Source organism: Manis pentadactyla, chromosome 9 (genome assembly GCF_030020395.1).
Source record: "Manis pentadactyla isolate mManPen7 chromosome 9, mManPen7.hap1, whole genome shotgun sequence".
Lineage (NCBI taxonomy): Eukaryota > Metazoa > Chordata > Mammalia > Pholidota > Manidae > Manis > Manis pentadactyla.
Window position 1 is genome coordinate 48,502,157 of NC_080027.1, and position 27,753 is coordinate 48,529,909.

General features: G+C 49.1%; 1 protein-coding gene and 1 long non-coding RNA gene across 7 annotated transcripts in view; one reads left to right on the forward strand and one right to left on the reverse strand.

Moving 5' to 3' along the window:
- Positions 1–27,753, reverse strand: part of LMO1 (LIM domain only 1) — a 132,524-nt gene that overhangs the window by 25,130 nt on the left and 79,641 nt on the right. The window contains exons 1-2 of one of the 5 annotated variants that reach the window (XM_036931001.2): positions 15,017–15,570; positions 10,291–10,541 (exon numbers count right to left, since the gene is read on the reverse strand). The exons of 1 other annotated variant lie outside the window; for it this stretch is intronic. In XM_036931001.2, coding sequence (XP_036786896.2) covers positions 10,291–10,315 — 25 coding nt within the window. In that variant the 5' untranslated portion in view covers positions 10,316–10,541; positions 15,017–15,570. Of the gene's footprint in view, positions 1–9,575; positions 10,052–10,290; positions 10,833–15,016; positions 15,572–27,753 lie in introns of those variants that run through there. 3 more of the 5 variants (XM_036931002.2, XM_057507325.1, XM_057507324.1) reach the window with 3 other exon arrangements.
- LOC118934977 (uncharacterized) overlaps positions 24,975–27,753 on the forward strand; it is a 2,834-nt gene continuing 55 nt past the window's right edge. The window contains exons 1-3 of one of the 2 annotated variants that reach the window (XR_005033649.2): positions 24,975–25,036; positions 26,395–26,532; positions 27,439–27,753. The exon at positions 27,439–27,753 is cut by the window's right edge and continues 55 nt beyond it. This is a non-coding gene — a long non-coding RNA (uncharacterized LOC118934977). The remainder of the gene's footprint in view (positions 25,037–26,394; positions 26,533–27,438) is intronic. The other variant, XR_005033650.2, reaches the window with a different exon arrangement.

The window sequence follows — 27,753 nt, forward strand, 5'->3', positions numbered from 1 at the left end:
AACTTACCATCTATGAACAAAGGAATCCAGCAGTTTCCACCCCCCAGCTCTGGTTCCCGTGTGTGTATTTAGTCACCACACGGGGCCCCAGGCTTTGTGGCAGGAAGAGAACTGGTTCTCGTCTGAACTCTACTGCACAGCAACTTCCTGGGCTAGCCTAGGCAAGTGTCTTTCCCTCTCTGGGCACAACCTACTCCTCAGCAAAATGTGGCTAGTATTTGATCTCCCAGCCTCCAAAGAGTTCTGTGAAGGTGAAATGAAAGGCTTTGAGACACCTGTGGCCTTCCCTGGTGTTATGTGCCAGGAAGGAGAGGCACTGGGCCTTCTGGGGATAGAGACAGTGACTCATTCTTTCTGAGGGCAGCCAAACTGTTGAAACCTGGGGCATGGGATCCTGATCCAGAGACTGACTGACCTCTCAGGGTAGGCCAGTTTCTAAGATGGTTCCTCACGAGCCTCTATCCCTGGTATTCACACCCTGTGTCATCCCACTTCCCTTGACTGTGAGCTGGACCTAGTAACCTGCTTCCAAGAAAGAAAAAAAAGCAAAAGTGGTAGAATGTCACATCTGTGATAAGACCTGTTGCACCTTATAAAAGACTGTGACTTCCAGCTTGCTAGCAGACCTCTCTCGTGATGGCTTTAAGGAAGCAAGCTGCCAAGCTGGGGAGGCCCACACGGCATGGAATGGAGGGCAACTTCCAACCCAGTCAGTAAGGAATGGAGGCCTTCAGCTCACAACCCATAAGGGACTGAATCCGGCTAACAACCAAATGAGTGAGCTTGAAAGTTCAATCCTCAGATGAATCTTCAGATGAGACTACAGCCCCAGTTGACACCTTGACTATCATCTGTGAGAGATGCTGAGCAGAGGACCCAGCTAAGCTGTACCCAGACTCCTGACCCACAGAAACAGTGAGATTAAAAAATGGGTGTTGTCTTATGCTGCTCAGTTGTGGCAATAATGTTATGCACAATAACTGATTCACTCTGGCATTAGCATACAATACACAGGACAATGGGGACCTTTCCTCAGGTCAGACAGAGGGCACCCTGCAGACAGATCTCTGCCCTACAACCCGAGCTCTTGTGACCTTCCCTTCAGAGCCCAGACCTACCTATGGGGTGTTGTGAGAAGAGGAGCCCAGAGGGCAGAGCCTGCTCTCCAGCCTGCCCTAACCAGGCCCTCTGCTCTCTGCTGGGCAGGGCAATCCTGCCAGGGCTCTACCCCCAGGCATGTCTGCAGCAGAGTAAGTGTTCCAGAGCACCCCTACTTCCACTTTCTATCCCCTCCTCACCAAACCCCTAGGAAGGTTAGGGCAACTGAATCAAACACCTACATGACCATCAGGAGCTTGATGTATTGAAGGCTCAACAGACCTAAAGGTGGTTGGGCTCATACCCATTTGACTAGTTGGAATTCCTACTCCAGTTTACTACTTTTGGCCAAGCGGCAGAGGCACTGTTTGAATCAAGCCTGACTCAAAGCCTGTGCTAAATCCACTAGTTTTGCAAATGGGGAAACAAGAAACAGAGAAGCGAAGCGTTCTGATGGTACCCACAAGCATTCCCCATACCATCCTTTCCCAGCAACCTGTCACCAGGGATCAAGAACTGGAGTTCTTAGATTCAGGGGAGAGGAGAGACAGGTTGGAGCAGGTGCTGGCTGTGGACCGGAGGAGTTCAAGCCAGAGCCGCTCCCACTTGTCTGGGAAGAACAGGTTTCCTCTCGATCCAGTCATTGTGTCAGCCGGCAAAACTGAATTATTAAAACTCCCTTCTGGGTACCACATGGATTTTTCTCCACAGAGACTCAGAGCAAAGGGCTGGTTGCTCCCGCCACACAATATTAAAATGTCAGGAGTTTAAGGCCCGCATTGGTCAAGTCATAAGTTAACAGCACCCAGTGAGGGCCGACAGAATGCCTCCCTTAAATTATTAAGCAGAAAACGTCAGACTGTAATATTTTGCTAAACCAAAGTACAGACACAGACAAAGATGTCATTTCAATATTTGAAACCAGCAAGTTTAATTTAAAATAAGAGCAAACCAATAAGCTCAGAACAGAGCTGTGTATAAGAGGAAAATTATACTGAGAGAGGAAAAAAAGTGGAAGGACTTAAGAAATTTATAAAAGTAATCTCCAAGTGGAAATTAGAAATCAAGGCCTAGAAACAGAATAACACAAAAGAAATATTACTGTCCACTTTCTAAATCAATATAACACTGCTCTATGCCGGAATTACCATGGTAACTCAAGTAAAAAGAATCAAGCAATTCTTATTATTTCAAAATAAAATCACAGCCTGAAGCCTGGGTTTTATTACAACCACTGATAGATCGCTGGCTTGTATTTATCTGAAATATTGCTTTTCAATCAGCTGGTTTATGAATGTACGTACACAGGCCTCTCACCAGCCCACTTACCACCCCATTTTGAGGTGAGGGGCTAACCAATGAATGGATTCCCGCCTGACTGCATCTGCCTATATACCCAGGTTTAAGTCAGCGCTGGTAACCACAGAGCATCACACCCCTTCCCATGTCCAGTGGCTTTGCAGGATAGAGAAGCTGGAGGAGGTAGTGGGGGCTGACGTCATTGTGGCCTCCCTGGAGGCCTGCCCATGGGGGACAGGCTAGGGCTCTGACGGCAGCCGCAACGGCAAGCCTCCCTCACCATCGCCTCAAGTCGTCCTCTTGCTGGCTCTACCCACATTCTCATGAACTCTCCCTGAGTGTCCTTCTTCCCCATCTCCAAGTCTGCCAGCTGGAATCAGGCAGCCAGCAGAGCACAGAGGAGAGCACACGCTGCAGTCAGATGCCTGGCTTCACAGCCCAGCTCGGGCACTTGCAAGCTGTAGGGCCTGCGACCAATTACACAGCCTCTTTGTACAGCAGTTTTCTCATCTGTAAAATGAGAATAGCAGATTTTTCCTAAGGTGGCTAAGGGAATTAAGCAAGCTGATAACATGGAAAATGCTTTAGTGGAATGAGTACAGAAATGGCCCCAATTCTCTACCTCTTGGTATCCACACCCTTTACAATGTGGCTTTTCACCTCTTCCCTTCAAGAGTGGAACCTGTCCTCTGCCTGTCCTTCTCCCCCATCCCCCACCCTGCCCTAAACTTGGGCAGGCCTTGTGATTTTGGCCATAGAATGTGGCTGAAGTGACAACATCCCAAGTGTGCTTCCACTCTCTCTCTCCTGGACCTGTCCACCATGAGAACGAGCTGAAGAGCCTGCTGGGTGATGAGGGACATGTAGACTTGTTACCCGCAGCGTCCAGGTGATCAGCGAACTGCCAGGCATGAGTGGGTCCAGCTGAGACTCAGAAAACTGCCCTGTCAGCCCCTATATCACTCACTAATCCACAATCTGAGAGCTAAACAGATGCCTGCTGTTTTGAGCCTCTGAGTTTTGGGATGGTTGGTTATGCCACAATAACTAAATGATACACGTGCACTGCACAATGACTCACCTTCAAGCAAGGGTTCAGTAAAACTATAGCTATTATGTTTTTATGACCCTTAAACACCACGAGGCTAAAGCCAAAGAGATCATACTAACTGTGTAGAGAGCAATGTCACTTCACACAGACTGGGGCTTCCTGGTTTATCAACTGTGTACATGGACATCAGGCACCGTCTGGTGTTGCTCCCATGCGGAGATGTGAAAATAGGGCCAGTTAAGTTGTTTAAAGTGACAGAGCAGTCAGCTTGTTCTGGAAGCTGGGTCTCTTGAATCATGCCAGCAAGCTTCCCCTGAAGACAGCAGGCCACTCAAGAAAGCCCAGTAGGGAAGGGGTACGAGGTAAGACCTGGTGACCCAACCTCACCCAGCAGGCCTGCACTCTGGGGCATCTGCCCTTGTGACCTGGACCAGCCTGATCATTCCTCTCACATCACTTGCTTTTAATTTGCCTCCAATTGTGTCAGCCCCCATGGGCTCCCACCTTTGAACATAAAATTAACACACTCCAATCAGAGATGAACTTATTACTAGGCTGGGCAGATGTGACTTTGAGCATGGCCTGGAATGGTCTATATGAGGCTTTGGTCACTGGTAGGCTCCTGCAAGAACTAGAAAAGGGCAAGCCAGGCAAGGGGGACAACATGAGCAAGAGATAAACACCAGGGTGTGCATGGAACACAAAACCAGAGCAGACAAATTAGACCTGCACAGCTTAGCATGGCAGCAGGTCTCAGGCAGAATGTCAGGGCAGCACAGGCTGGGTCACCTCGTTGCAGTGAGTACCAGGAGAATGATGGGATGTGGAACGGGAGAATGGTGGTGGCAGAACAGCAAGAGGTGTGTTTGGGTCCCAGATGAATGCCATTCAGTGGTGTGCCTGTGCTGACAAACAACTGAACACACCAGGCTGTCCTGAAAAAACCCTGATTCGTGGTGTTTGCCAATGTCCATGGTGGTAATACTCCCACCATGGCTGATTTCAAGCTACCATATGATGTCACTGAACTCAGAGTTGGAAAGAGATGTGCAAAGTCAGCTCTTAGAAGCCAGCACAAATTGACTCCACTGGTGTAGTCCTATCCTGAGCACAGACCTGCCAGGAAAATCACCATTAAGAGTTAAGCCTGGGGGTAGGAAGATGTCCTGCATGCTTCTGTGTTCCTCAACTCCAGACAGGGCAGGAAGGCAGGGATGGGACATGCCATGCCATATGGGCCTCTGGGGCTCCTCTAGCCATGAAGGTGCAGGCCAGGTTAGTACCCATCAGCACCTGCCAGAAGGTCCTACATTTGAGGACAGAACCACATCCCATGGGCTGTCGGTAGGCTGGTGAAGGCCATGACTGGGGTGCATCAGCACATGATGCCAATCCAAGCCGCTGTTCTCCTAATCAGAGTTTTCTACCACTTAGCCTCATCATGTTTTGGGGGGGGCCAGGGAAGAGGGCATGGAACCTAGAAAGATGCTGAAGCTCTGGGCTCTATCTCCCTACATAATCCTGAGCAACTCTCCTGCACCCATAAGCCTCAACCATCCCCCTCTAAATGGAGGGGCTTGTGAAGAGTGATCTTGGAGGTTTCTTCCCATGAAGCGACTTGCCTTGGGGATCTAGAGTAGCAAGGCCAGCCTGCCCCCTGGACAGCAGTGATCAATGGCCAGGGGTAAACTGAAGGAGGAAAGGTGAGGGCCCAGTGCCTAGCAGTGGGCTACTGCAGTTCACACTGCAGCTGGGCAGAGAGCAGTATCACCGCACAGAGCCAGGAGGTTCTTCTGGGTTATCACATGTGTACGTGGGCATTACCTCATTTAATTCTGATAACAATCCAACCAGTTATATAAGGTTCTCACTATAGAGATGACTGGGTAGAGGCAAAGCAACTTCAAATTGGGTGGACATATTGGACCTCAGAGCTCAGAAGGATGGTGGAGATAGCAGTTAATTCAATGGTCCTTGGCACACGGGGGTACCCATGCCCTTTTCTCTTTCTCACCAACTCCTTCCAATCTTCCTATTGCCCCTGATCAGGGGTTCCTGGAGATGGACGTGAACAATAGCCTTGGCCTACTGGGAGCACTCTGCCCTGGGTGGGATCCAGCTCTTGAGGGGGCCCACATCTGCTGAGGACCCCAGCATGACTTGGGTCATGCCCCCATTGGCCTCCCCAGCTCTGTCTTCTGCTCAAAGAAGGCCCAGCCTGTCCAATCACAGCCACTTCCCAACTCCACAGCCCTGCACCAGCAGCCCAGCTGTGCTGAGGCTGAATCTCATGTCTCCTTTGCCCATTACCACAGGGGGTTGGCCGCCAATGCTCGCTGGCAATCATCCATCTGTTCCAAGGGAAAGAGACCAAAATAGACCTCCTCTTGGTCCAGCTTACAAATGGGGCCTGATGAGAGGCTCCTTAAATGGAAGTGGGTGGGGCAGCCGCCAGGTCTGACTCTGGGACACAGGGTGAGGTGGGAAGTCAATTCTTTGAAGGGATGAGAGGCAGGCCCTGGCTCTAGGAAAATGCCTATTTCCATGTGCTAAAAGCATCTTTGTGGGACATGTTCAGAGAGAGAGGCAGCAGGAGAGAAAGGTTGCTCCCACAGCCACAGAGGCCAAGTGAGGGCCATGCCAGCACGGAAGCCCCAGCACATAAAGGGTGAAGCTTTTAGGCGAGCAGTGGCCAGTGAGCTCAGCTTCCCCCGTCCTAATGCTCCTGAAAGGCTCTCTCCCATTGCCTGTAATTGGGCATCAGTAGTTAATGCAGTATTGACTGCATTACACGCTCCCGTGCCTCCCCTCACTAATGCCAATTGCATCACCTTGTACAGTCACCAGCTTGCTTAGCCAATAGCCGTTAAAAGCAATCCAAATCATGAATCATATGGGAAACTTTTAGCAAGACACCGCCATCCAAGGAGACAATTTACAGTTGGGTTAATCTGGGTACATTAGCAAGACATGGATTCCAGATGACAGACCAATTTATGTTATTTCCCTGCCCCCCCCTTAGTGCTCCATGTGGGCAAATGAATGGAAAAGCAGGGAACAGAGAGAAGCACCTGTTTTTTTCACAAGGCTACAGAAGGGGTTGGGGAGACCCATCTTTACAGGCGCTCTGTGAAGCAGGAAGGGGAAGCAGCTGTCTGTGCTGCTCAAGATTTGCGATGCCTCGTTCCCAGCAGTGAGGAGGTAGCTACTGCTGGGGCTGGCATGGTAGGTGCAGATGATGACTCCTCTTCCAGGCACTGGGCGAGTGCCAGGCCTGGTTCCCACCCTGCCCGCCTCGTGAGGCCCAGTACTCAGCAGCCAGAAGAGGCCCCAGGACTCTCTATGGTCTGGAGCATCATGGGAGATCCCGGGAGGTCCTGTGGCTGAGCTATGGCTGGTCAGTACTGATGCAGAGCCAAGAGCCTGCCCCAAGGATCAACAGTCAGCTGTGGAGGCCATACTCACAGCGGTCATTAACAATTGAAGATTCACTCTCTGGTCGTCCTCAGTCCAGCTCCACTCTCCTTGGGCATTTTTACTTATTAAAAATACCCTAGGAATCATATCTGGTGTTTAGTTCCAGTCTGCCTGCTGCTTCCTGTGGTCACCCCAGCCTTCCTGCTGGGCCTTGGCAGCTCACACCCAGAACCACCCTGCTCCAGCATGAACCTGGAAACACCCCAGAACCCTCGAAGGGGTGCCCTCAGCATCCTCTCCTGCCCAATCCCCCTACAACCCAAGGCTCCCACTGTTCTTGGAGCTGCTTGGACTCTCTGCGGTCTGTCCCTACTCCAGGGCCTCTTTTCCAACAGCCTGAGGAGCGATCTGACTCTCAAGGCTCAGGGCAGTAACTCCCTTCACTCCCCTGGGACTGCAAGCCTCCCCGGAAAGCCCACAGCCTAGTGCCAGCCCAAGAGTTGGTGCTAGGGAAATAAGGCTCTTTCTCCAGCAAAGTTGGAGCTGGCCTCCCTTTGCTGACAGGCAGGTCCAATGGCATTTAGAAAGCCTGGACCCTGAGTTCCAGTAAAGTGGAGATGGCTAGGCCAAGAGCAAGCGTCCAAATGAAAGCAATTAATCTTAAAACCCGAAGTTTAACCGTTTGCAAACAGATCTTTCCTCTCTGTGGTGGCCCTTCACTGCTCGACCTAATGGATTACTTTATTAATAATGCACTGTGCTTAAAAGCAAAAAAAATTTTTTTTTTCCTGACAATTCAATACTTCAGAAAGTCTCTTAAAACCCGTTGCTACGGCAAAGCGATTGATATTTTATGATCTTTCAGAAGTACAACATGAAAGCCCCACAGCCCAGCAGAGCAAGAGCTTTGGTGCTCGGCAGCTGGCAGACCTGACTTCAACCAGAGGAGCCCTGGCCTCTTCTGACAAGACACTGTGAGGTGGAGAAAAGGCGTTGGGGGTGGTTAATAAGAGCCCAGAGCCCCTGCTGCAGCCAGACTAAGGGTGCACTGTTGCAGCCCTGAGGAACGCACTCCTTGGGGGCCCTGGGAGCCGATGTTGTCCTGGAAGTCAGACGGTCACCTGACGGAGTACGTAATTGGGCAGTGGGTTTGCAGGGGCAGGTGAGTGGACCCGGGGCCTTTCTTCCTCCCCCAGCTGTAGAAGTGCCACCTTCATGGTTTCCTGGAACCAGGGGATGCCAGACTCCACTGGAGAGTGGAGGGTGGATTTATGAACACAAAGGTTGCTTCTGGAGGCTACCTCTGGGCTGGGCAGAAGAATCAAGCAGCTCCTCAGGACCCCAGCCATCTCCTTGCTTCCTGCTGTAATGGGCCCTAGAGTTCAATGGCATGAACTATGGGTCACCATAAAAGTTCTGATGGAGACTAGGGGAAACACATATGCCTGGGGTGGCTGAGGTGCACTGTGGTCTGGAGGCAGAGGAGACTGGCTAAAATGACCTCCAGAGATCCATTCCCATTCAGGGTTCATCTAAAAACCTTTAGTATCACAGAGCCTTTAGTATCACTTTGGGCTGCCTGCACAGAGCACTGTGGTAGTGGTGGGGCCATCTTGTCTGCATGAGACCAATCTCCCTGTCTGAGGCCTCCCAGATCTTCTAGATTTCTGGCTTGCACCTGGGGAGCCAACCTACCAAATAATCGAGGCTAAAGACATACCTTGATTTCCACATGCTGTCCACAGTAGAGTGCTCCCAGACACCAAGGAAGGAACCTCTGCACTGACTTCTCCAAGCCCCTCATTTTACTAAGGGGGAAAGTAAGTCTACAAATGGCCATGACTGATCTGTGATAATAGGGAGTTAGCGAAAAAAGGCTTCCTCCCCCCTTGTCTTTTTGCTCCTTCTCCTTTTCATTCTATACACAAGGGCACAAGCCTGGTCCTCTGACAGAGCCCGGGGAGGGGAGAAGAGCATCCTGGAGATGGATGTCACACCCCAATCAGACCCTGGCAAATGGATTCTTTTGGCCAGAAGCATGTAGTTGCTCCTTTCCTCTCGTATTATACACATGCTGAGAAATGGTCTCCGTGGGCTTACTGGCCGCAGGGCTCCCCACATGCCACCCCCAGGCCAGACACTTTAGATGCTGCTCCCAGCTGGAGGTCTGAGTGGTGGGGAAGCTAGCGCATCAGCTTGTGGTAGCAGCAAAATGAACACCTTGTATGATCTTGAGCAAGTCACTTGGAATTTTCACCAAGTGAACATGTCAATACCACCCTGACCTAGTGGGCAGAGGGCACCTAGTGGAGATGCACTAACAGAAGGTTAGAGGATGGCCCTCTAATCACTCTGAGAGGATTCCTGCTGACTCCCAGCAAACCCACCTTCTCAGTCCCTTACCAGAAGAAGGCAGGTGGCAGCATGGATTGCCAGCACCCACATCATCCCCACACCACCACCAAACCAGGCAGCAGGGCCTGAACAGCCAGAGAATGGCCACTCTGCTGACCTGCAGGCTGCCCTTGGATCACAGGGCAAACACTTGGTTTTTACTTTCAAGGGGGCTGTGTTCCCAAACTTCTCTGGTGCAAACCTGCACCACACTTACAGGGCACTCCCAGTCAGGCAGGCTTTGGGGCATGTGAGACCACCTGCTAGTGGCTTCCAGCAACCATGGGCCCCCTCTTTTCTGACCTCTGAGGCACACCTGGGCCCTTGACCAGGCAGGTCCACGCCACCCTCGCCGGCCGCTGCTGCAGGAGTGTTACTGGCCGGTAGCAGGATACTTTCTTCCTCTGGGCCGAACTCCCGTCTCTGTGCTCAGGAGCCAGAGAGAGACAGTGGGCCAAGAGGGGAGGCATCTCTTTTTCTCACGGAGGCATGCTCGCGGGCGGCTGTGTCCCCAAGGCTCCAGCTGGCCTTCCCCTCACCCGCCGGGCTCCCCGAGGCGAGCGCCGTCTTCCCGCGCGCGCACTCTCCGGAAGCTCTGGAGTCCGATTCCCCGAAGCCACTGATTTGCTAGGCGCTCAGCGCTCGGGTTACGCGGCCGGCGCGAGGGTGATGGCTGCGGTGAGGGTGCAGCCGCAAAGACGAAACGCTCTGCGCGAAGCGCCACTGCGCCGAGCCTGGAGGGGAGCCGGAGCCTCCACGCGGCCCCGAAGAGCATCACACGGCCGGCGCACCGCTCGCCCGCCCGCGGCCGGGGCCCGGGCTCACTCACGCCCCCGCCCCGAGCCCCCCGGCCTCTCCAGCGCCCCTACACCACCCCCCACCCAGGCCCAGCGCCCCGCCTGCCTGTCAATCCCGCAAAGCCCGGTATGTGTGCGCCCGTGTCCCGTCTGTGTGTCCCCACATCCACCCACCCCGCGCCGCGGCAGGGAGCTAGGGGGCTCAGGGCGTCGGGACCTCCGCCCGCCACCTACCGTCCTCCTTGTCCAGCACCATCATCTCGGGCGCTCCGTGTCCAGCCGCAGCTCGGCTAGGCTGGGAGAAGGCACCTACTCCGGGCGCGCTTCCGCGGGCGGCCGGTCCTCGGGCGGTGAGCGGGCTCTAATTACCCGCTTGTCCGGCTCTTAACCTAGATTGCACTCAGCTAGAATTACATTCAGGAGTGAAGCACTTCGCAGATACAAAAGCAGTCTCACCTACTTTTGTGCCTCAGAATTGCAAGGAACTACGAACTGCAATTTAGAGACAGAGGGAGGGAGAGAGAAGGGGTAAAAGAGGATCAGAGCCGTTTCTTTGATTCTCACCTTCTAAATGGCTCAATTTGCCCAGTATAATCTGTCTTAATGTAATTGCATTTGATAGCTCATAACCCTGGCTCTGGCAACGACACAGCTTTCAGCCTCATAAAGTGTTTTCCCCTCGGATTTAATCTGAATCTCAATCTAAAATTATATTCAAAGAGATGGGGGAATCTCGGCGGCTGTCTCCCGCTGCCTTTCTCCCTCAATGTATGAGGTTTGCACTCCTGCTACTGAATAAATGCACACATTTCCCGAGGCCCCCCCCTCTCCCTGCCGGGTTAATGGGGAGTGGAGTCGAGCAGCTTCTTGGCTCCGCAGCGCCACCTGGAGGCCGCTCAGCCCCAGCTTGGCGCGTGTCTCTGCTCAGGACCCAGGGTCTTCATCCCCTTATTTGTGGGCTGAACCACCCCATCTGTCACTCCCATCCCCTCAGCCTTGCTTTCTGCCCCCGTCCCCCAACCCAAACCTCGGGCGATCTTTCTCTGACCTTGTACCTTCCCTTCCCACCTGCTCTGCCTGGGGTTTCTAGCTGCCTGCTGGATTGTTTGGCAAAGTTAACCTTCCACTGGGCACGAATTCTCCCACTGTGAGACATACAACACCATCACCCCAGCAGCTCCCCAAGAGCATCCGGGTTCCATGGGGAGTGGAATCATGTCTCAACTTCTCTCTGAGCAAGTACAGCATGGCCTTGAAGGCTTTCCTCGTTCTACAACTATTTACTGAGCGTATATATTAAGGCACTGGGGATACAGCAGTGAACAAAACAAAGATTCCTGCTACCACCAAGTTGACATTTTTTTGCCCTGTAACTCAGGAGACAGGAAGGGAAAAGTGTCCATCTCCTTTCCTCCTGAACCCTTCTTCCCAGAGTCCTGGAGCTGGTGCCCAGGCTGCCTACTCCAGGAAGGCCACTCTTAAATACCAAGAGCCTTTTTTTTTTTACTCCCTGACAGTGCCAAGTTCCAGGATGTGATGGAAATCTAAATGGCTTTTCTCCAGCCCAAGGAAGGCTCCAGACAGAGTGTCAGAGAGTCATCCCTGGAGCCACTTCTGAGAACCAGACCTAGGCAAGGAGAAGGAAACTGAAGTCCCTGGAGGTACAAAGGGTGACCAGTAGGGATTTCATCTCATCTCTGCCTATTACAAACATGGACCTTAGCAAGTCACTTTCTTTCTCTGGTCCTCAGTTTCCCTGTTTGTGAAGTGGGAGAATTGCTCTGCTATCCAAGGTTGCTGTGGCGATGAGATGGACATAATGCATGTGAATGTGCTTTGTAAACTGTGGCGCTCTGGACATTTGGGGGGTTTATTGGATACAAATGAGAGCTGGGAGCCAGGTTGTGCCTCTTAAGCCCTGAGAGCCCCAGTGAAGGGTGCCTGACAGGGGAGAGAAATGGGGGAGTGGTGCTGCAGCCCATCTCCCTCTATCCTAAGTGAGGAGGCCAGGCTTTGAGAAAACAGAAGGGAGGCTGCTTCTAATGCAATACCTCATCTGGAGCTCAGAAAGTTTCACTTTCTCCTTCATCTTGAATACTTAATCATAATAGTGCTTGAGTATATCTGATGTTAAATATTTTTCACTGTCCCTCGGGACTGCTAGCTCCATCTCTCCCCTGCCACTGTGGCCCAAGCCACACCCCAAGGGTCTGAGGGAAGCTATGGCACTGCTGCCATGGGCACATAGGTGCCAGCCCTTCACCCCACCCTAGCCTGGGCTGGGGCCAGACAGTGTGGCAAGCAGTGGGCCTGACAGGCTGGCAAGGGGTAGCTTCTTGCTGCAGACACCTCTGTGCTACCTGGAGGCACTCACTCCAGGATGCAGCTTTACTCGAGACTGTGGGGGGCCTCTTCTCACTTTCAGTGGGTCTGGCCCACAAACGAGGGCTCAACTAGCTGGAGCCATCTTCCCACTCTCCCATCCATGTGTTATGCTTGGGACTCTTTATCCCAACACTAGCTCTCCCCAGCCCCAAGGTGCCCAGTTAGCATCCACACAGCCGGCATCCCTCTGGGGAGTCAGGGGCCCTGACCTAGGGACTGGAGCAGGCTGGAGGTGGATGCTGCTGAGCAATGGGCTGCACCGCGGGTAGGTGATGTCTGCAGGGGACTGGCACTATGTGTGAAAGGCTACTTGTGCCCACAGGCAGCTCTCTCTGCACCCCCACTTGTGAGCATCAAGCTCCCACACTGATCTGGAGAAGGCCATCCACAGAAGCCTTCTAGTTTACAGAGCTACCCAGCAAGCCTTGGAGGATAAGGGGTCTTGAGCTTTCAGTCAGACAGGGGCCTGCTGGGTTGACAGAGCCAGACATGAGCCTCACTCATCCGGCAGCCTACCTCTCAGCTCATGGGAATTGCTGGGCAGGCAGGTAACCCCCATGCCCATGCTTACCCCCACCCAAGCTGCCTCCAGGTCCAGGGTGGAAACCTTCAATCCTCTGGGGCTGGGGGAGGTAGTTTGTGCCCAACACATTCCACAGGTGATGAGCTTGGATACTACCAAGAGTGTTCCAAAATGCCTTTGAAAGGCCTTTGGGGACAGCAGAGAAAGGCCAGCTGATAAACCCCAGGGTTGTGGTGAGGAGAAAAGGGGTGCTACTGGCTGCTCTACAAAGTTTTGGGCAGGTCCTAGCAGTCTGTCCCTGGACCTGGCAGGAAAGTCCTGAATAAGGGTTCCTGAATTGTGATTGGGAAAGGAAGGGAGAGACAGTGCCTGAGGGCCTGGGCAGACCAGATCTTCCAGAACTCTTCAGTGGAGGTTGTCAGATTTGCCACAGCCTGAGGGCCCTGCTCCCAGCACAGGACAGCTGTCTCCAAGACCAAGTCACAAGCTGATATACTCAGAGAGGCACTCAGAGTGACAAGGGTTCTTTCCCTGTGGCTGCCACAGTTACAGAACAGAGTGAACCTACAGATCCTGCAGTACAATCAGGATGACAGGTGGCCAATTTTAGATGACCTGCCCAGCCCCTTACTCACACAAAATCAGCCCATGCACAGGAATTTGCAACTGGCTAGAGTGGAGAAGTGCACAGTCAGCAAACTTTTCCTCTTTTGGTTTCTGGAAGCCGTGGACAGGCCTTCTAGGAAGCTGCAGTAATAATGTGTTAGTTAGGTGGAGGCCTAGGCCAAATCTGCATCCCAGAAATCTGTCTCCCACCCCCTTGATGAAGCCCACCCCACCCCTACACAACTGCTCTGAGAAAGTTGTGGATGAAAGTTAACCAGCTGTACAGGTTTTCTCCAGGGGAATGAGGGGTGTCTCAGGAAACAGGACTTTGAGCACTAAAGCCAGAACGGTCAGTCCTTGGCAAACCAGGAGAATTGATCACCATAGTGAGATGTGGTAGGATGGAACAAGGAACTAGTGGGGCCAGAGAGAGAGGCACGGCAAGAGAGAGGCCCAGAAGCTAGACCCTTCCCTGCAGACCAGCAGCTGCCTACCAACACCAAATCGCCCAGCTTCCTGCCTCAGGGCCTCATCTCCTAGGCACTAAGGAACTGCCCTGGCTCCTGGGGATGGTCCATGGCCAGGAGGGCTGAGTTCACCTGAGAGACTGGCAGCTAGCATGGAATGGGAAAGGGCGTGAGTTGGCTCGAAGGTGGAACCAGATTTTGTGAGAACCAATTTTTGGCGGGGTGCGGGCTGCGGGGGTGGGGGCTTTTTAATAAGGGAATTCAAGATTACTAATACAAAATTATCACTGAAGAACTCTGAAACTTTTATCTCATTGGGTTCAAGGTAATTTCACCGTTATTTTGGAGGTATAGCCCACCCACGTACCCTAGCCAGCCGAGCAGCTCTCCACAGACTAGGCCTGGGGAACCGAGCACCAGCGCCCTCCTCAGCCCGGCCGGGGCGAAGCCGTGTCAGCCACCCCGCAGACAGAAGTTCCAGACTGAAGGGACCAGGACCAAGCTGGTTTGACTGCACGCTCACCCGCAAGTTCTCTGGGTATCCCCTTGGGGGAGCCATTCCGCAGTCGGGTGCGGAATGGGGGACGTGCAGACGCCTTGGGAGGCTGGGAGGCTGGGGGGCAGTGGACTCCTTCGGAAAGCCCGCGGCGCGGCTGAGAAAGGCGCTCCCTATGCCTGCGAGGCGGCGAGAGCCACTGAGAAAGTTCCCGGCCGGCGCGTGCGGGGCTGGCGGGCTCCGAGTGGCCCGTAGGACTTCCTAACCCAGCTGACGAGCCTCGGGCGCCCAGGCAAGCACCCCCGACACACACACCCGAGCGCACATCCAGTAGCCGCGCTTCCCGGAAGCAGCAGAACGGCCCGAGGCAGACCGGGGGGCGCTGCCGCCGCCAGCGGGGTGGCCTCCGCAGGGCCCGCGCCGCGTTCCCCACCCTGCACCGCACGCCCCACGCGTTCCAGACCTCGCGCGCTGGGCACCTACCGTCCTCCTGGTCCAACACCATGGTCGCGGGGCGGCCCCGGTCCGCCACGGCCGAGGACGCGGAGGGGCGCGCGGCTCGGACTCCGCTGCCGCCGCCTGCGCTGTTCCCGCCGGCCCCGCGCGGGCTACGCGCCACGGGAGCGGCGGCGGCAGATGGGGGCGGACGGACGCGCTCCGGGAGCTCAGCCCCGCGGGCAAGGCGCGACCCGGAGGCGGGGGCGAGGTGCGTCCGCCGGGCTGGGATCGCCGGGCTGGGATCGCCGGAGCTGCGCGAGATGCCGCGGGAGCAGCCGCCGCCCGGGCCGGGCCGGAGCCGCAGCCGCCGCGCGCCCGTTCTTTCTCCGCGCCGGTCGCGCTCGCCCCAGCCGAGTGAAGCCTGCGTTTCCCAGGGCCTCTTAGATTCCCCTGTTAATTAAATCAATTCATTATGCGCAGATCTGATTAGCGGCCCTTCCCCCCTTTGAATCAATTATTCAATACACAAACATAATTGCTTGGGCCAGAGGTGCCCGCCATTAGCTTATTTAACTCCAAGGACACTAATTACCCGCAGGGCACGGGAACTTTTCTCATTAATTCTGACAAAACACAAAAGCACAGCCAGAGTGTGTGCGTGTGTGTATGTGTGTGTGTGTGTGTCCCCTCATGCCAGTGTGAGGGTTGTGTGGGGTGGTGAGCCGCTGTGTGAGCTTAAGATGAGACGCGGGTGGCGGAATGTGTGCAGTTGAGGGTGGGAGGGCGAGGGTGGGGTGTAGTTTTGAGTCTGTGACCTTGTCGTTGTGAGTGTGGGACTCCCTGTGTGTGATTGTAAGGGACTGTAGAGTGCATGGGGCTGGGTGTGGCTCTGGGGTTGGGGCCTGTGGGCTAGGGTTTGAGACCCAGCTCAGGAATGACTGAGATTGTGAGAGTGATTCTGTGTGTGACTTTGTGAATGTGACTCCGTGACTACTGTGGCAGGCGACCGGGTCGCCTTTCTTTTTTCATAATTGCCCCATTGTTGCCCATTGCGATCTCAAACCCACGGGGAAAAGCGTAGACCTCAGAAGAGAAACTGGGAGCATCAGGAGGTGGTGGGGGACGCTGGGTTCAGGCTGAGGCACAGTACCTGCCCTGCCATCACCTGTTGTGCACTGGCTGGGCTATGGTAATTGCTCCCCACCCCCAGCTATAAACACCAGGTTCCCATCGCCCCCTTCCTTGGCCCATCCCAATACTGTCCCCTCCTCCAATTTTATTCCAAAGCCCTCCCTACCCTGCCCTGCCCCCATTTCCACAAGTGCCTGACACCCAGACACACCCCCACCTCAGTCTAGGCTGCAACGCTGAACCAAGGGTGTTCCTGTGGCTGATCAACTTCTCCACACTTTACCTCCCAGGAAATCCCTATTGAGAGAGAGCAAGTGAGAGAGCCCACAGAGGCAGGGACACAGAGGGTAATTGATTCCCCCAAATTAGGTTTCTGCTTTCTAAAGACCAGTATTGTTCCTGTTCTCAATGTGCACAGAGGTATTGAAGATTTCCTTTTTGTTTCCTCGGGCAATGAATGAGCTTAATCCATTTGGCTTTATAAATCAGGAAACTAATATTCGCTCCTTCCATAGCAGCTTTTTAAAAATTTTAATTAGTGGGGGAGGTGGAGTTTGTCACCCTTATGCTGTCCCCGAGCCCTCACTTATCAAAACATTCTGTTTGCAGGGTGGAGAGAAAGCTGGGGGGAAGGGAGGCTCATCCTGTTTTCTCCTGTCCTCCTCCATCCTTGCACATGGACCCACACAGTTAGTATCTGGAAAAGTTTGTGAAATAATTGAATAAATTATATTCAATTTAGTGGAGAAAAGCAGGGTGTTCAGAGGTGCTCTTCAGAATTATGTCCTAAATCTGCTACTCTAAATCTCACTAGCACTGAAGGTAACTAATCCATGCCCAAGTTTGGCAAATCCTCCTCCTTGCCATCCTGCACAAGCCGCTAAAGTCATCTTCCTGGTGCCAAGATCTGACCCCACTACTCTCCTGTTCAAAAATCTTCGATGGCTCCCCTTTGTCCACAAGACAAAGCCCTGACTACTTATTCTATCATTTCAGGTCCTTCATGAGATCTGGAGAAATATTTATAATTACCCACCATTACCCCTTATTTCAGTTCAGGTGTTATCTATTGATTTCCAACAGCAATCTTAACACTCCTGACCTTCTGGACTGCTTCACTGTAATTGAACTTACCCTGCAGGTTCCTGCTTCAATGACTTCTCATGACATCCCTCGCCCACTTCTCCAAGTCCTCTAAGGAAATAGCTCCCCTGTGTTCTTCTAAGTGGGTGACTCTGTGTGAAGTCTGCCTTGCTGAGGGGTGTGTGGCCTGGGAGATAAGATCAGCCCAGGGGAGCAGGGTTTCAGCTCTCCCCAGGGATGGGAGAACAGATACAGTATGGAGAGTCAACACAGGAGAAAATAGGAACTGCAGAGGCAGGGAAGGGAACTCTGCTTTCCTGGAATTTAGGTAACAAGAAAGATGGCCAGAGAGACCCTTGGGCAGCATCGTTTTTTCCCCAGGATCTCAGATGGCATGGGACCAGAACCCAAGCACACGCTTCCTCTGGAGGCCCAGCATTTGGGTCTCTGTGTGATTTAGTTCTCTGTGCAGCTGGGCATGGCCCCTGCCTAGATTAGTGTCAGCTGTTCTCTGTACTAGGGTATCAGGCCCACGGGACAAGGGATACTGAAATTCTGCCCTTTCTCTGCTCTCCAAGCCATGTACCTGGCATGGGTTGCACCCACCCAGAGAGGGCACCTTTTGCTAATTTGCACAAAGGCACCATGTAGCCTAGGATGGCCCTGCATTTGAGTATCTCTCCTTGGCGGGAGTTCACAAGCAGCGCAGCCTGAGGGATGAACACCCAGCCTCCCCTGCCCCCACCCTCACTCACCCCAGAGGTCTGTGTGAGCTCTAGAAGACCTGCCTCCTGGTTTTCGAAGAGAAAAGAGTTCAGAGAGCTTAACCATCATGGAGTGGTCAGGGATGTGGAAACAAATGCCCAGCTCCATGTCTAAATTTATATGGGCCCCAAGCCCTGGTGAAACACTCCTAACTCAGTCTACAGCTGAGATCTAGACATGGACATACCTACCGTAAGGACCGAGGTTCCCGACAGGGGCCGTTCTGAAGGAGAGACAGTAAGGTTCCTGAGAGGCACTACTTATGAGGGGACCAAACTGAACAGCGAGATCTGGAGTTAAGAGGGGCAACAGTTATAGGTGTGGAGCAAAGCAGGGCCTGACCCACTCCCAATCAGCACCCCAAGAAGAAGGTAGTGGTGCAAATGGGGAACCAGGTCACTTGGGACCCCACAGCTTTGGTCTGAGATCCTGCTCTGAAAGGTATCTCCCTGCTGGGCCAAGAGGGACAAGAGCAGCTAGGGTCAGCAGCTTGGCTGCACTGGTCACTGGCTGCACTGCATTCATGGAGTGGATGACAAGCTGGCAAGAGTGTGGGGCAGCAGCTCTATTTCATGGGAGGCATCTGTTCCCCTAGCCCATCAACCCCACCTCCCAACCCTGGTATTGTTAGAGAAAAAAATGACTGTATCCAGAATACAAAATCTAGTGGTGTCCAGAGGGCCCTTGGGTTACACGTGCAAACCTTCGTAGAAGGCCTCACAACTTTTTGGAAAGGAAGATCCTAAAGAGGAGAATCAGATGATCTAATTATTGTAAAAATATGAAATCTGGTACTTGGCACTTGTGTGGCTTTTAGGTTCTAGACTGTCTTAGCTACATGACAGACATGAAGGGAAAGGTTGCATGAGTAAATTTGGGCTGGAACGATAGTAGGGGAGCAGCCTCCTCCCCCGCCAGCTTTGCCTGGTGGCAGTGGAACTCAGGAGGAGCCCCAGAGGGCATCTGTGTTGTCAGGCTGACCACAGGCTCTGTTCCCACTGACCCTCCCGCCTGGAGGGCTTCCTGATGTCGTGCTTGCTCTTCCCCGCTCCTGATATTCTGCTTCAATTCCCTTAACATCTCCCCAGTGCTCTGGTCCCCCTCTTCTATCCGAGGCTCAGCAGATGGTGTCACCTCTTACCTTGATGAGATGAGAGGAAGTGTCAGACAGGAAGGGAAGTGTCAGGGGCAGTTCCCCTGCCTCCAGGTCTATGCTCCTCCCATCACATGTGCCTTCCCTCCTGGAGAACTTGGCCTCCTCCTTCCTGAGCTCTGTGCCTCAGCATGTGCTCTGGCCCACTTGTTACCACCTCTCCAGGTGTCCATGGGCTCTTCCCCTCCCCTCAGTCTCCCCATTCTGCTGGACCTTTCACCACAACAGGCAAACAAACTCCTGTGTCTCACTCACATCACAAGAATTCCCTGGGCCACATGCCATCCTTGAGATTCTTGGCTAACTATTCCCTTTTCTTGTCTTGCTTCCTTACCTTTCACTCTCTTTGCACCCACTTCTATCTGGCTTCAGACGCTATAAGGTTTGCTGAACTCACCGGTGACTTTTATGTCATTAAAGAACCATTTTCAGGCCTTGCCTTACCTGACATCTCAGTGTTAAATGCATTTAATTTCTTCCTTCCTGCACATGTTTCTTCCTTAGACTAACATGTTCTTTGGGTTTTCCTCTTACCCCCATGGATATTCTCTTTAGTTCTTGCTGATTGCCAGCTTTTCCTCCTTCGTCCAATCTCTAGCTGTCGGCATTCCTCAGGACGAGGTCCTAGCCTTCCTGGAACACCTTCCCTGGGGTGCCACCCTCAGCAGTGTATGTGACCTTCACTAAGGATCCCACCTTTGAGCTTTACTGTAGGACTTCCAAATGCCTGCCTAACATCTCCATTTGAATGTCTCAAAGGGATCTTAAATTTTAAAATCCAAGTTGAACTCTTGATATTTCTTCCCAATCTTGTTTTAGTAAACCATCCACTTAGTTCTTAATATCAGAAATCTGGAAGTAAAACAAAATTTAAACCAAGCTAGCGAAAGTTAAAAAAAAAAAAGAAATAAAAGAAGAAATAAATACATAAAATAAGATGAAATGAGAAGTAACGCTAAGTATATAAGTATATTACACTAAATATGAAGAGACTGGGTTTCCCTATCAAAAAATAGATTAAGTTAAAAAATAAAATACAGCCAAATGCTATTTGCAAGAAAATTTCCCAAAACAAGATGACAAAGAGGACTGAAAATAAAGCAATGGGCAAAAATATACCCAGAAGCAGAGAGAGAGTAGAAATACCAATATTAATGTCAAACAAAGCTAACTTCAAGGCCAAAAGCATAAAATGCTTGGAAATTAAGAAACACTGTCTTAAATTACTACTGGATCAAAAATAAGATCAAAACTGGAATTGCCAATAATCTAGTAGCGAAAAGGAAAACACAGAGTACCATTAAGAATCTATGGGACAGCCGTACTCAGAGGGAAAAACATAGCCCTAGATGCTTTTAATATAAAAAAAGAAGCAAGAGAACTTGATATTTAATTAATCTAAAAAATTAGAAAGAGAATAAACTTAACCACAAGAAACTAGAAAATCAGTAAAGGTAGAATCAGAAATGATTTAAATAGAAAATAAACAAATAATAGAAAATGTAATTAAAAGAAAATTTATACCCCATTACAACTGGTTTTTTGAAAAGGCCAACAAAATGGCAATAACCCTTCTAGGCAAACCTGGTTAAGAAAAAAAAGCAAAAATATACAATATTAGGTATAAGGAAAGAAATACATAAAAGGTACAGGAAAGGGTAAAGCATTATGGCAATAATATTTGTAAGCTTAAGAAAATATATGTGAAAACCTAGAGTAAACAAATGATTTCCAAGTAAAGTAGAAAATTTTCAAAATTGAGCATAGAAAATGAAATTCTGAATAGGTCAATAAACAGGAGATTTAAAAAGGACTTAAAGCTCTATTATTAAAATATCACAAGATACCATATAATCTGGCAACTCCACTTCTGGGCATATACCCAAGAGAACTGAAAACAAAGTTTTGAAGATATATTTATAAACCCATGTTAATAACAACATTATTCACAATAGCCAAAAGCTGGAGGCAACTCAGGTATCTTCTAATGGGTGAGTGGATAAACAAACTGTATATGCACACAATGGAATATTACTCAGCCTTAAAAAGGAAGGAAATTATGACATGTGCTAAAACATAGATGACAATATGCTAAGTAAAATAAACCAGTCATAAAAAAAAATACTGTGTGATCCCACCTATATGAGGTACCTAGAATAGTCAAATTCATAGAGACAGAAAGTAGAATGGTGGTTGTTAGTGGCAGGGAGAGGGAGAAATGGGGAATTTTTGCTTGATGGGTATATCAGTTCTGCAAGAAGAAAAGAATTCTGGAGACTGGTTGCATAGCAATGTGGCCATACTTAACACTACTGAACTGTATACTTAGCAATGGGTGCAATAGTGAATTTTATTTATATGTATTTTACATAATTAAAAAATAAAATAAAATAAATCACAAGGCACGGATAATATTGAAAATGAGTTTTACATAATCTTTAAAAACAGATGATTTTTAATGTTATTTAAGCTATTCCAGACAAGAGAAGTTGGAAATCTTCCCAGTGTATTTTATGAGCTAGCGTTTTCTTAATTCCCAAACCTCATTAAGATTGAATTTAAAAAGAAAGAAAAAAGTCTCAGACCAGTTTGAATGAGTGCAAAATCTGAAATAAGATATTAGAGAACTGGATATGGGAAAAATATCAAAAGAATAATGCACCATATAAAGGACCATTTATCTTAACACTACAAACATAATTCAACCTCAATAAATGTATCAATATTGGTCATTACATCAACAAAGGGAACAAAATATGATTATAGTAATAGATGTCAAAAATCACTTGATTAAATTCAGCAAATATTGCTAATAAAATATTAAACAAAACAGAAACAGAAAAAAAATACTTCAATTTGATAAAGATTCTTTACCAAAACCCAAGAGAAAATATATAAACAATGACATTCAGAAGTTAATTCCAGAAACTAGGAATAAGATAGGATGCTCATTATCATCACTATTAGTAAACATTTTTTGGATATTTTAACTAATTCAATAAGACAAGAAAATGAACTCATCAGAGAAGCTACTAGGTCAAATATTTGGGAAAGTAGCTAAACATACTGTATACAGACAAATCTATAGTTTTTTCTAAATGCAGTGATATATTAGAAATGAAGAAATAGATGATTTGCAATAGTAACAAAACTATAAAATACTCAGGAATACCTTTAAAACAACCAGCACAAAGGTAAAGTCTTCTTTGAAAAAAGTCATGAAGTCATATTGAAGCACATATAACAAGACCTGAGCATACAGAAAGGCAGCTGCGTTTCAAAGAAAGGACTTACTCTCATGAAAAGCAAGTCCTTTCACAAGTAATATATAGATTTAATGCAATTTCTATTAGAATCCCAACTAAAACAGTTTTTTAGAACTATAAAAAAATTTAATTTGAAATACATTTGAAAAATAAATATCTGGAGCTAGTTAAGAAAACATGAAAAGAAAGACTAGTTCAAGAGAACTTAATTTATTAGATAATAAAACATATGAAGCAAAAGACATATGCACCCCTATGTTTATTGCAGCACTATTTACAACAGCCAAGATATGGAAGCAACTTAAGCGTCCATCAGTAGATGAATGGATAAAGAAGAGGTGGTACATATACACAATGGAATGCTATTCAGCCTTAAGAAAGAAACAAATCCTACCATTTGCAACAACATGGATGGAGCTGGAGGATATTATGCTCAGTGAAATAGGCCAGGCAGAGAAAGACAAGTACCAAATGATTTCCCTCATTTGTGGAGTATAACAACAAAGCAAAACTGAAGGAACAAAGCAGCAGCAGACTCAGACTCCAAGAAGGGACTAGCAGCTACCAAAGGGGAGGGGTGTGGGAGGGCGGGTGGGGAAGGAGGGAGAAGGGGATTGAGGGGTATTATGTTTAGTACACTTACTGTGGGAGGTCATGGGGAAGACAGTGTTAGCACAGAAAAGGCAAATAGTGAATCTGGAATCTTACTACACTGATGGACAGTGACTGTAATGGGGTTTAGGTGGAGACTTGATAATATGGGTGAATGTAGTAACCACATTGTTTTTCAAGTGAAACATTCATAAGAGTGTTTATCAATAATACCTTAATAAAAAAAATATGAAGCCACCATGATCTGAACAGTATGGCATAAGCCAGAGAGAGATAAATAGATCAGAGGAACAAAGGGCCAATAAATAGATACAAATGTGGAAAGGAATTTAATGTATGATGAAAGCTGCATTTCAAATCATCAGAGAAAAAAGTTTAATAAATGGTACCACCATGTGAATAGATAGTTCTCCAAGGAAGATGAACAAATAAGTCAATGAACACCTGAGAAGATGCTCAGCATCTCTAGAAATGCATGTGAAACCACAATCAGATACCAAATCACACCCACTAGGAAGCTAGAATCAAAAAAGCAGATAATAACAAATGTTGGTGAAGATGTGGAGAAACTGGAACTCATACACTGCTGTATGAAATGGTGCACATATATGATCTTATATTGGTTTCAAGTATACAACACAGTGGCTCAACAGTTACCCATATCATTAAGGAATATTATTTAACTGTAAAAAAAAGAAATCCTGTCATCTTCAGCAACATGGATGGATCTAGAGGGCATTATGCTCAATGAAATAAGCCAAGCAGAGAAAGACAAGTACCACATGATTTCACTTATTTGTGGAATATAAATACAAAGCAAAACAGGGTTTCTTTCTGAGGGGATGAAAATGTCCTAACATTGACTGGTGATTCACCTATCTGTGAGTATACTAAACTGCATCAAATTGGGCACTTTAAATGGGTAAATTGCATCACATGTGACTTATAGTTCAGTAAAGCTGTTTTAAAATTTGTGCTGCCATACTTGTTTATCCATATACTGGAAGATATAAATGGGATCCCTACCCAGCAAATAAAAAGATTGTGTTCCAAAAGCGTTAGAGATTTTAATATGAAAGTGAAATAATGGAAATATTAGAAATTTTAAGAGAAAAACTGAATAGATTTGGATAATAAAAGCATGAGTAAATTTGATGGACACCTGCAAGAGAAACAAAAGAAAGATAGATATACTAGATATGATGTTTAGAACTTTGATGGTGAAAGATACCATAAACAAAGAAAAAAGACAAATGATTTTCTAGGAAAATAATTGCAAAATACATATCAATAAAAGGAAAAATATGCCAAATATAAAAAGAGTTTTTATAAATTGTAAAGAAAATGACAAATGCTCCAGAGGACAGTGGAAAAGAAAAATATGAACAATCTATTATGAACAATCTATTCCAGAAGGAGGAAATCTAAATGGCCAGTAAGATGCTTATCCCTCATTGCTAGTTGGGAAAATGCAAATTAAAGCAAAATAAGTTTTCATGACTTTAATTCATCAGGTTGGCAATTTTTTTTTAAGAGTCAAATGTTCAGGTCTGCTAAAAATTTGAGAAAAGGGGTACTCTCTTTTGCTGCTCAGCATGTAATCTGGCACAATCTATTACAATTTGGAGCAAGGAAGCTGGCACTAGCTATTAGAATTAAAAATGCACCTGCCTTTTGACCCAGAAATCCTCCATCTGGGAATGTATCCTAGGGGAAATGGGGAAAAAATCGCCAGTATGTAAGTACAACCCTATAATTTCAGCATTGTTTGTGGTGGCAGAAAACTGGAAACTATTTGAATATCAATGTCAATCAGTGATCAAATAAATTTTCATACACCAAGCTGTAGAATATCATGCAGCTGTTAAAACATGAATTAGAGCTACAGCTATTGACTTGCAAAAGATGTCTGTGATGTACTGTTGAACAAGAGAAGTAGGTTGCAGAATAAAGTAGTATTATCCCATTTAAAAGAAAACTTCTCTCTGTTTAGATGCATGAAGAAAAGGTGTGCAAGACTGCCTGTTCCAGTCGTCAGTATGGTGACCTCAGCAGGTGAGAATGGATGGTGGGGAATTAAGGGAAAAGAATTACTTTTCATTATACACTTTTAGAATCTTTTCATTACCTTTAATGAATAAGTAATTTATAATTTTTTAAAATGTAGAATAAATCAGAGAGACATTTTTGACACTCCCTCCAATCACACAGTGACTGCCCTGCCCTAGTCCAAGAGACACTTTCTTCTGCCCACTGCTGCAAGAACTTCTCCTTGGCCTCCCTGCATCCACACTGAGATCCCATCATCCAGACAGGATAATATTTTTAAAAAGCATATCAGATTTTGTCAGCCAAACCTCAGACCTGCAGTGGCTTTCCCTCTGCAGAAACCCCCTTTCCTCCCTGTACCTTGGCTCTGCCCCAGCAGGCTCTCAGGAGGCATCTCCCATCACCCACATCCGCTTGCACCTGCACTGCCGTGTACGGCCCTTACCATTGTCTGAACCACCACCTGCTCTGGGCTTGCAGATGCACTGTTCCTTCTGCATGGAATGTTCTTCCTCTCCTCTTCTTTCAGACCTCTTGTTCACCCCTTGGGCCTGAGGTTTAATGTCACTTCCTTCATCAGGGTGGCGTACCCTGCCACCCTGAAGACTAGGTTATACCTCCCTGTTACAGCCTGGTGCAGCCCTCTGCGCTTTTCCTCCATAGCTCTTATCACAATGCTCGAGTTAATTACATAGTTATTTGTATAATTATTTGTGTGGCAGGGATAAAAGAACAACTATTAAGCTCTAAGTGTTTGTATCTTCTCCTCCAGCCCCCTGCTTTGGGAGTGAACTGGGTCAGGCATAAGGCCTCAGCGCTCAACCCAACTCCGAGATTCTGAACTCTCCCTTGCCCTTCTCACTCCCACCACCCTACACCCAGTTGGGAGAATTTGCCTGGTTCAAATATTCCTCTCCACTCTCTTATTTATCTAGCCAACTAGCTTGTTCTGAGAGTTGGTTATGACAAAGCCCTGTGAGGTGCTGGTAAGCTCACAGGCTTCCACAGCCGGAGTGAGGCACAGCTGGAGTATGGGACTCCCAATCTCTAAATGACTTTACTTCTGCACCTCCCATCCCTCAGAGATCCTCACCAAGGGGGCTCCTGGAACCCAACTCTCCTCTCTGAGGCTATGAACACCCCAGCTGGACCTGCAGCTTCAGAATCTCAATCTGAGTGCCCATTCTGCATGAGGAGGAATCATCTCTGTGTTCTCCCACCCTACTGATCACCTGTCCACTGAAGGTTGGAGACCTGGGTCTCAGAGGTCAGGTGTTCCCACATGTTCCTGAGGCTGGGGCTCCTGAGCTTGATGGACCCTGGCCCACTGGCCTGTGGGGCTCTGCACCTTGACTCATTTCTAGCAAACAGACTGTTACCAACAAGCTCCCCAGAGTGAAGACACCCACATGCAGGTGGTCCCCTTGGAGCTACAACTGCATGTCCCAACAGCACACACATCTCCGAAGCAGTCCTCCTGGATGCTACAGGCAGAGGCCGAGGTATGTGGCACTGGTGGGGGAGCACTCCTCCCGTCTCTCAGTGTTCTCCTGTCCCACCCCTGCCCCAAGATGGAGTTCTTCCACCCAGGACCTGATCTGTCTGAGAGGCCCAGCCAGTTCCCAAATGACACAAGTTTGGTGAAAAAAATGTCCCTCTGGAGGCACATATTCCTCCATGGCTGCTGCTACCCAGGACCTGCCTGGGCTTCTCCAAGCCAAGCTTTGAGCCCCAGCAGCAGGCCACCCTTTGGGTGAGTCATAGGGATAGCTGAGTCCTGTCAGAGCTGATGTCACCATCAGCCACCACTCACGGCCTGTACTAGATATCCCCAAGCCTGGCAGATTGAGCCACAGCCTGGGGCAGCCTGCAGTGCAGCCCCGGGCCTCTCAGACAGCTGAGGCCTGAATCTTGATTCTGGTTCTGATTTCTCTTCTGTGAATTCTGTGAATTCTCCTTCCTGAGAATGGCAGATGGCTGGTGGTATCCTCAGCCTCTGTTCTCCTCTCCCGCCAGAGCACATGGATCCCCAAGTGGAGACTCCCTTGCAAGTAGGTGTAGACGAGTTATTCTCATTTGTAAGCAGGAGAGATAATAATCTACTTTTGCCTCTCTTACTTACAAGGAAGTTGCTTGTCCAGGGCCCACTGTTTTCCCCCTTCCCACAAGCTAGAATATGGACGTTCTAGCATCCAGATTTGACTATGCTGATGGAAACAACACCCTGAGGTATGCAGGGAAATAAGATGGAAGGTAGCTGGGTCCCTGAGTGACCTTGTGGAGCAGCCCTGCCGACCTGGACTTTTTATCTTCTGAGAGATAGTTTTGGGTCTCTTATAGCATTTTCCCTGATGAATATACTGAGCCTGATTCCCCAACAATAAAGTAACCTCTATGGTTTCTTCAAGTTCCAAGTTTCCAATTCTAGGCTTGCTTCACCAGGCCCGTGGCTTCTGCAAAGCTGCCCAAGATGGAAAGTTCTGTCCCTTGGCGGAGCCAAACTGAGCCTTGCTGTGCTGCTTCTTCCTTACTTCAAGGAGCTTCCTGGTGCTCACGCAAGGGCCTGGCCATGGGAGAGATGGGGAAAGTATACTCAGGAGCATCCAGGCTCTTTCTCTTTGGCTGAGGACACAACTGGAGCAGGACCCAAGGGCAGGGGGATTAGGAGAGGCTGCTGCCTCTGTCTGAGGCTGCCTCACATTTCAGGCCCTCCCCAGAGTAAG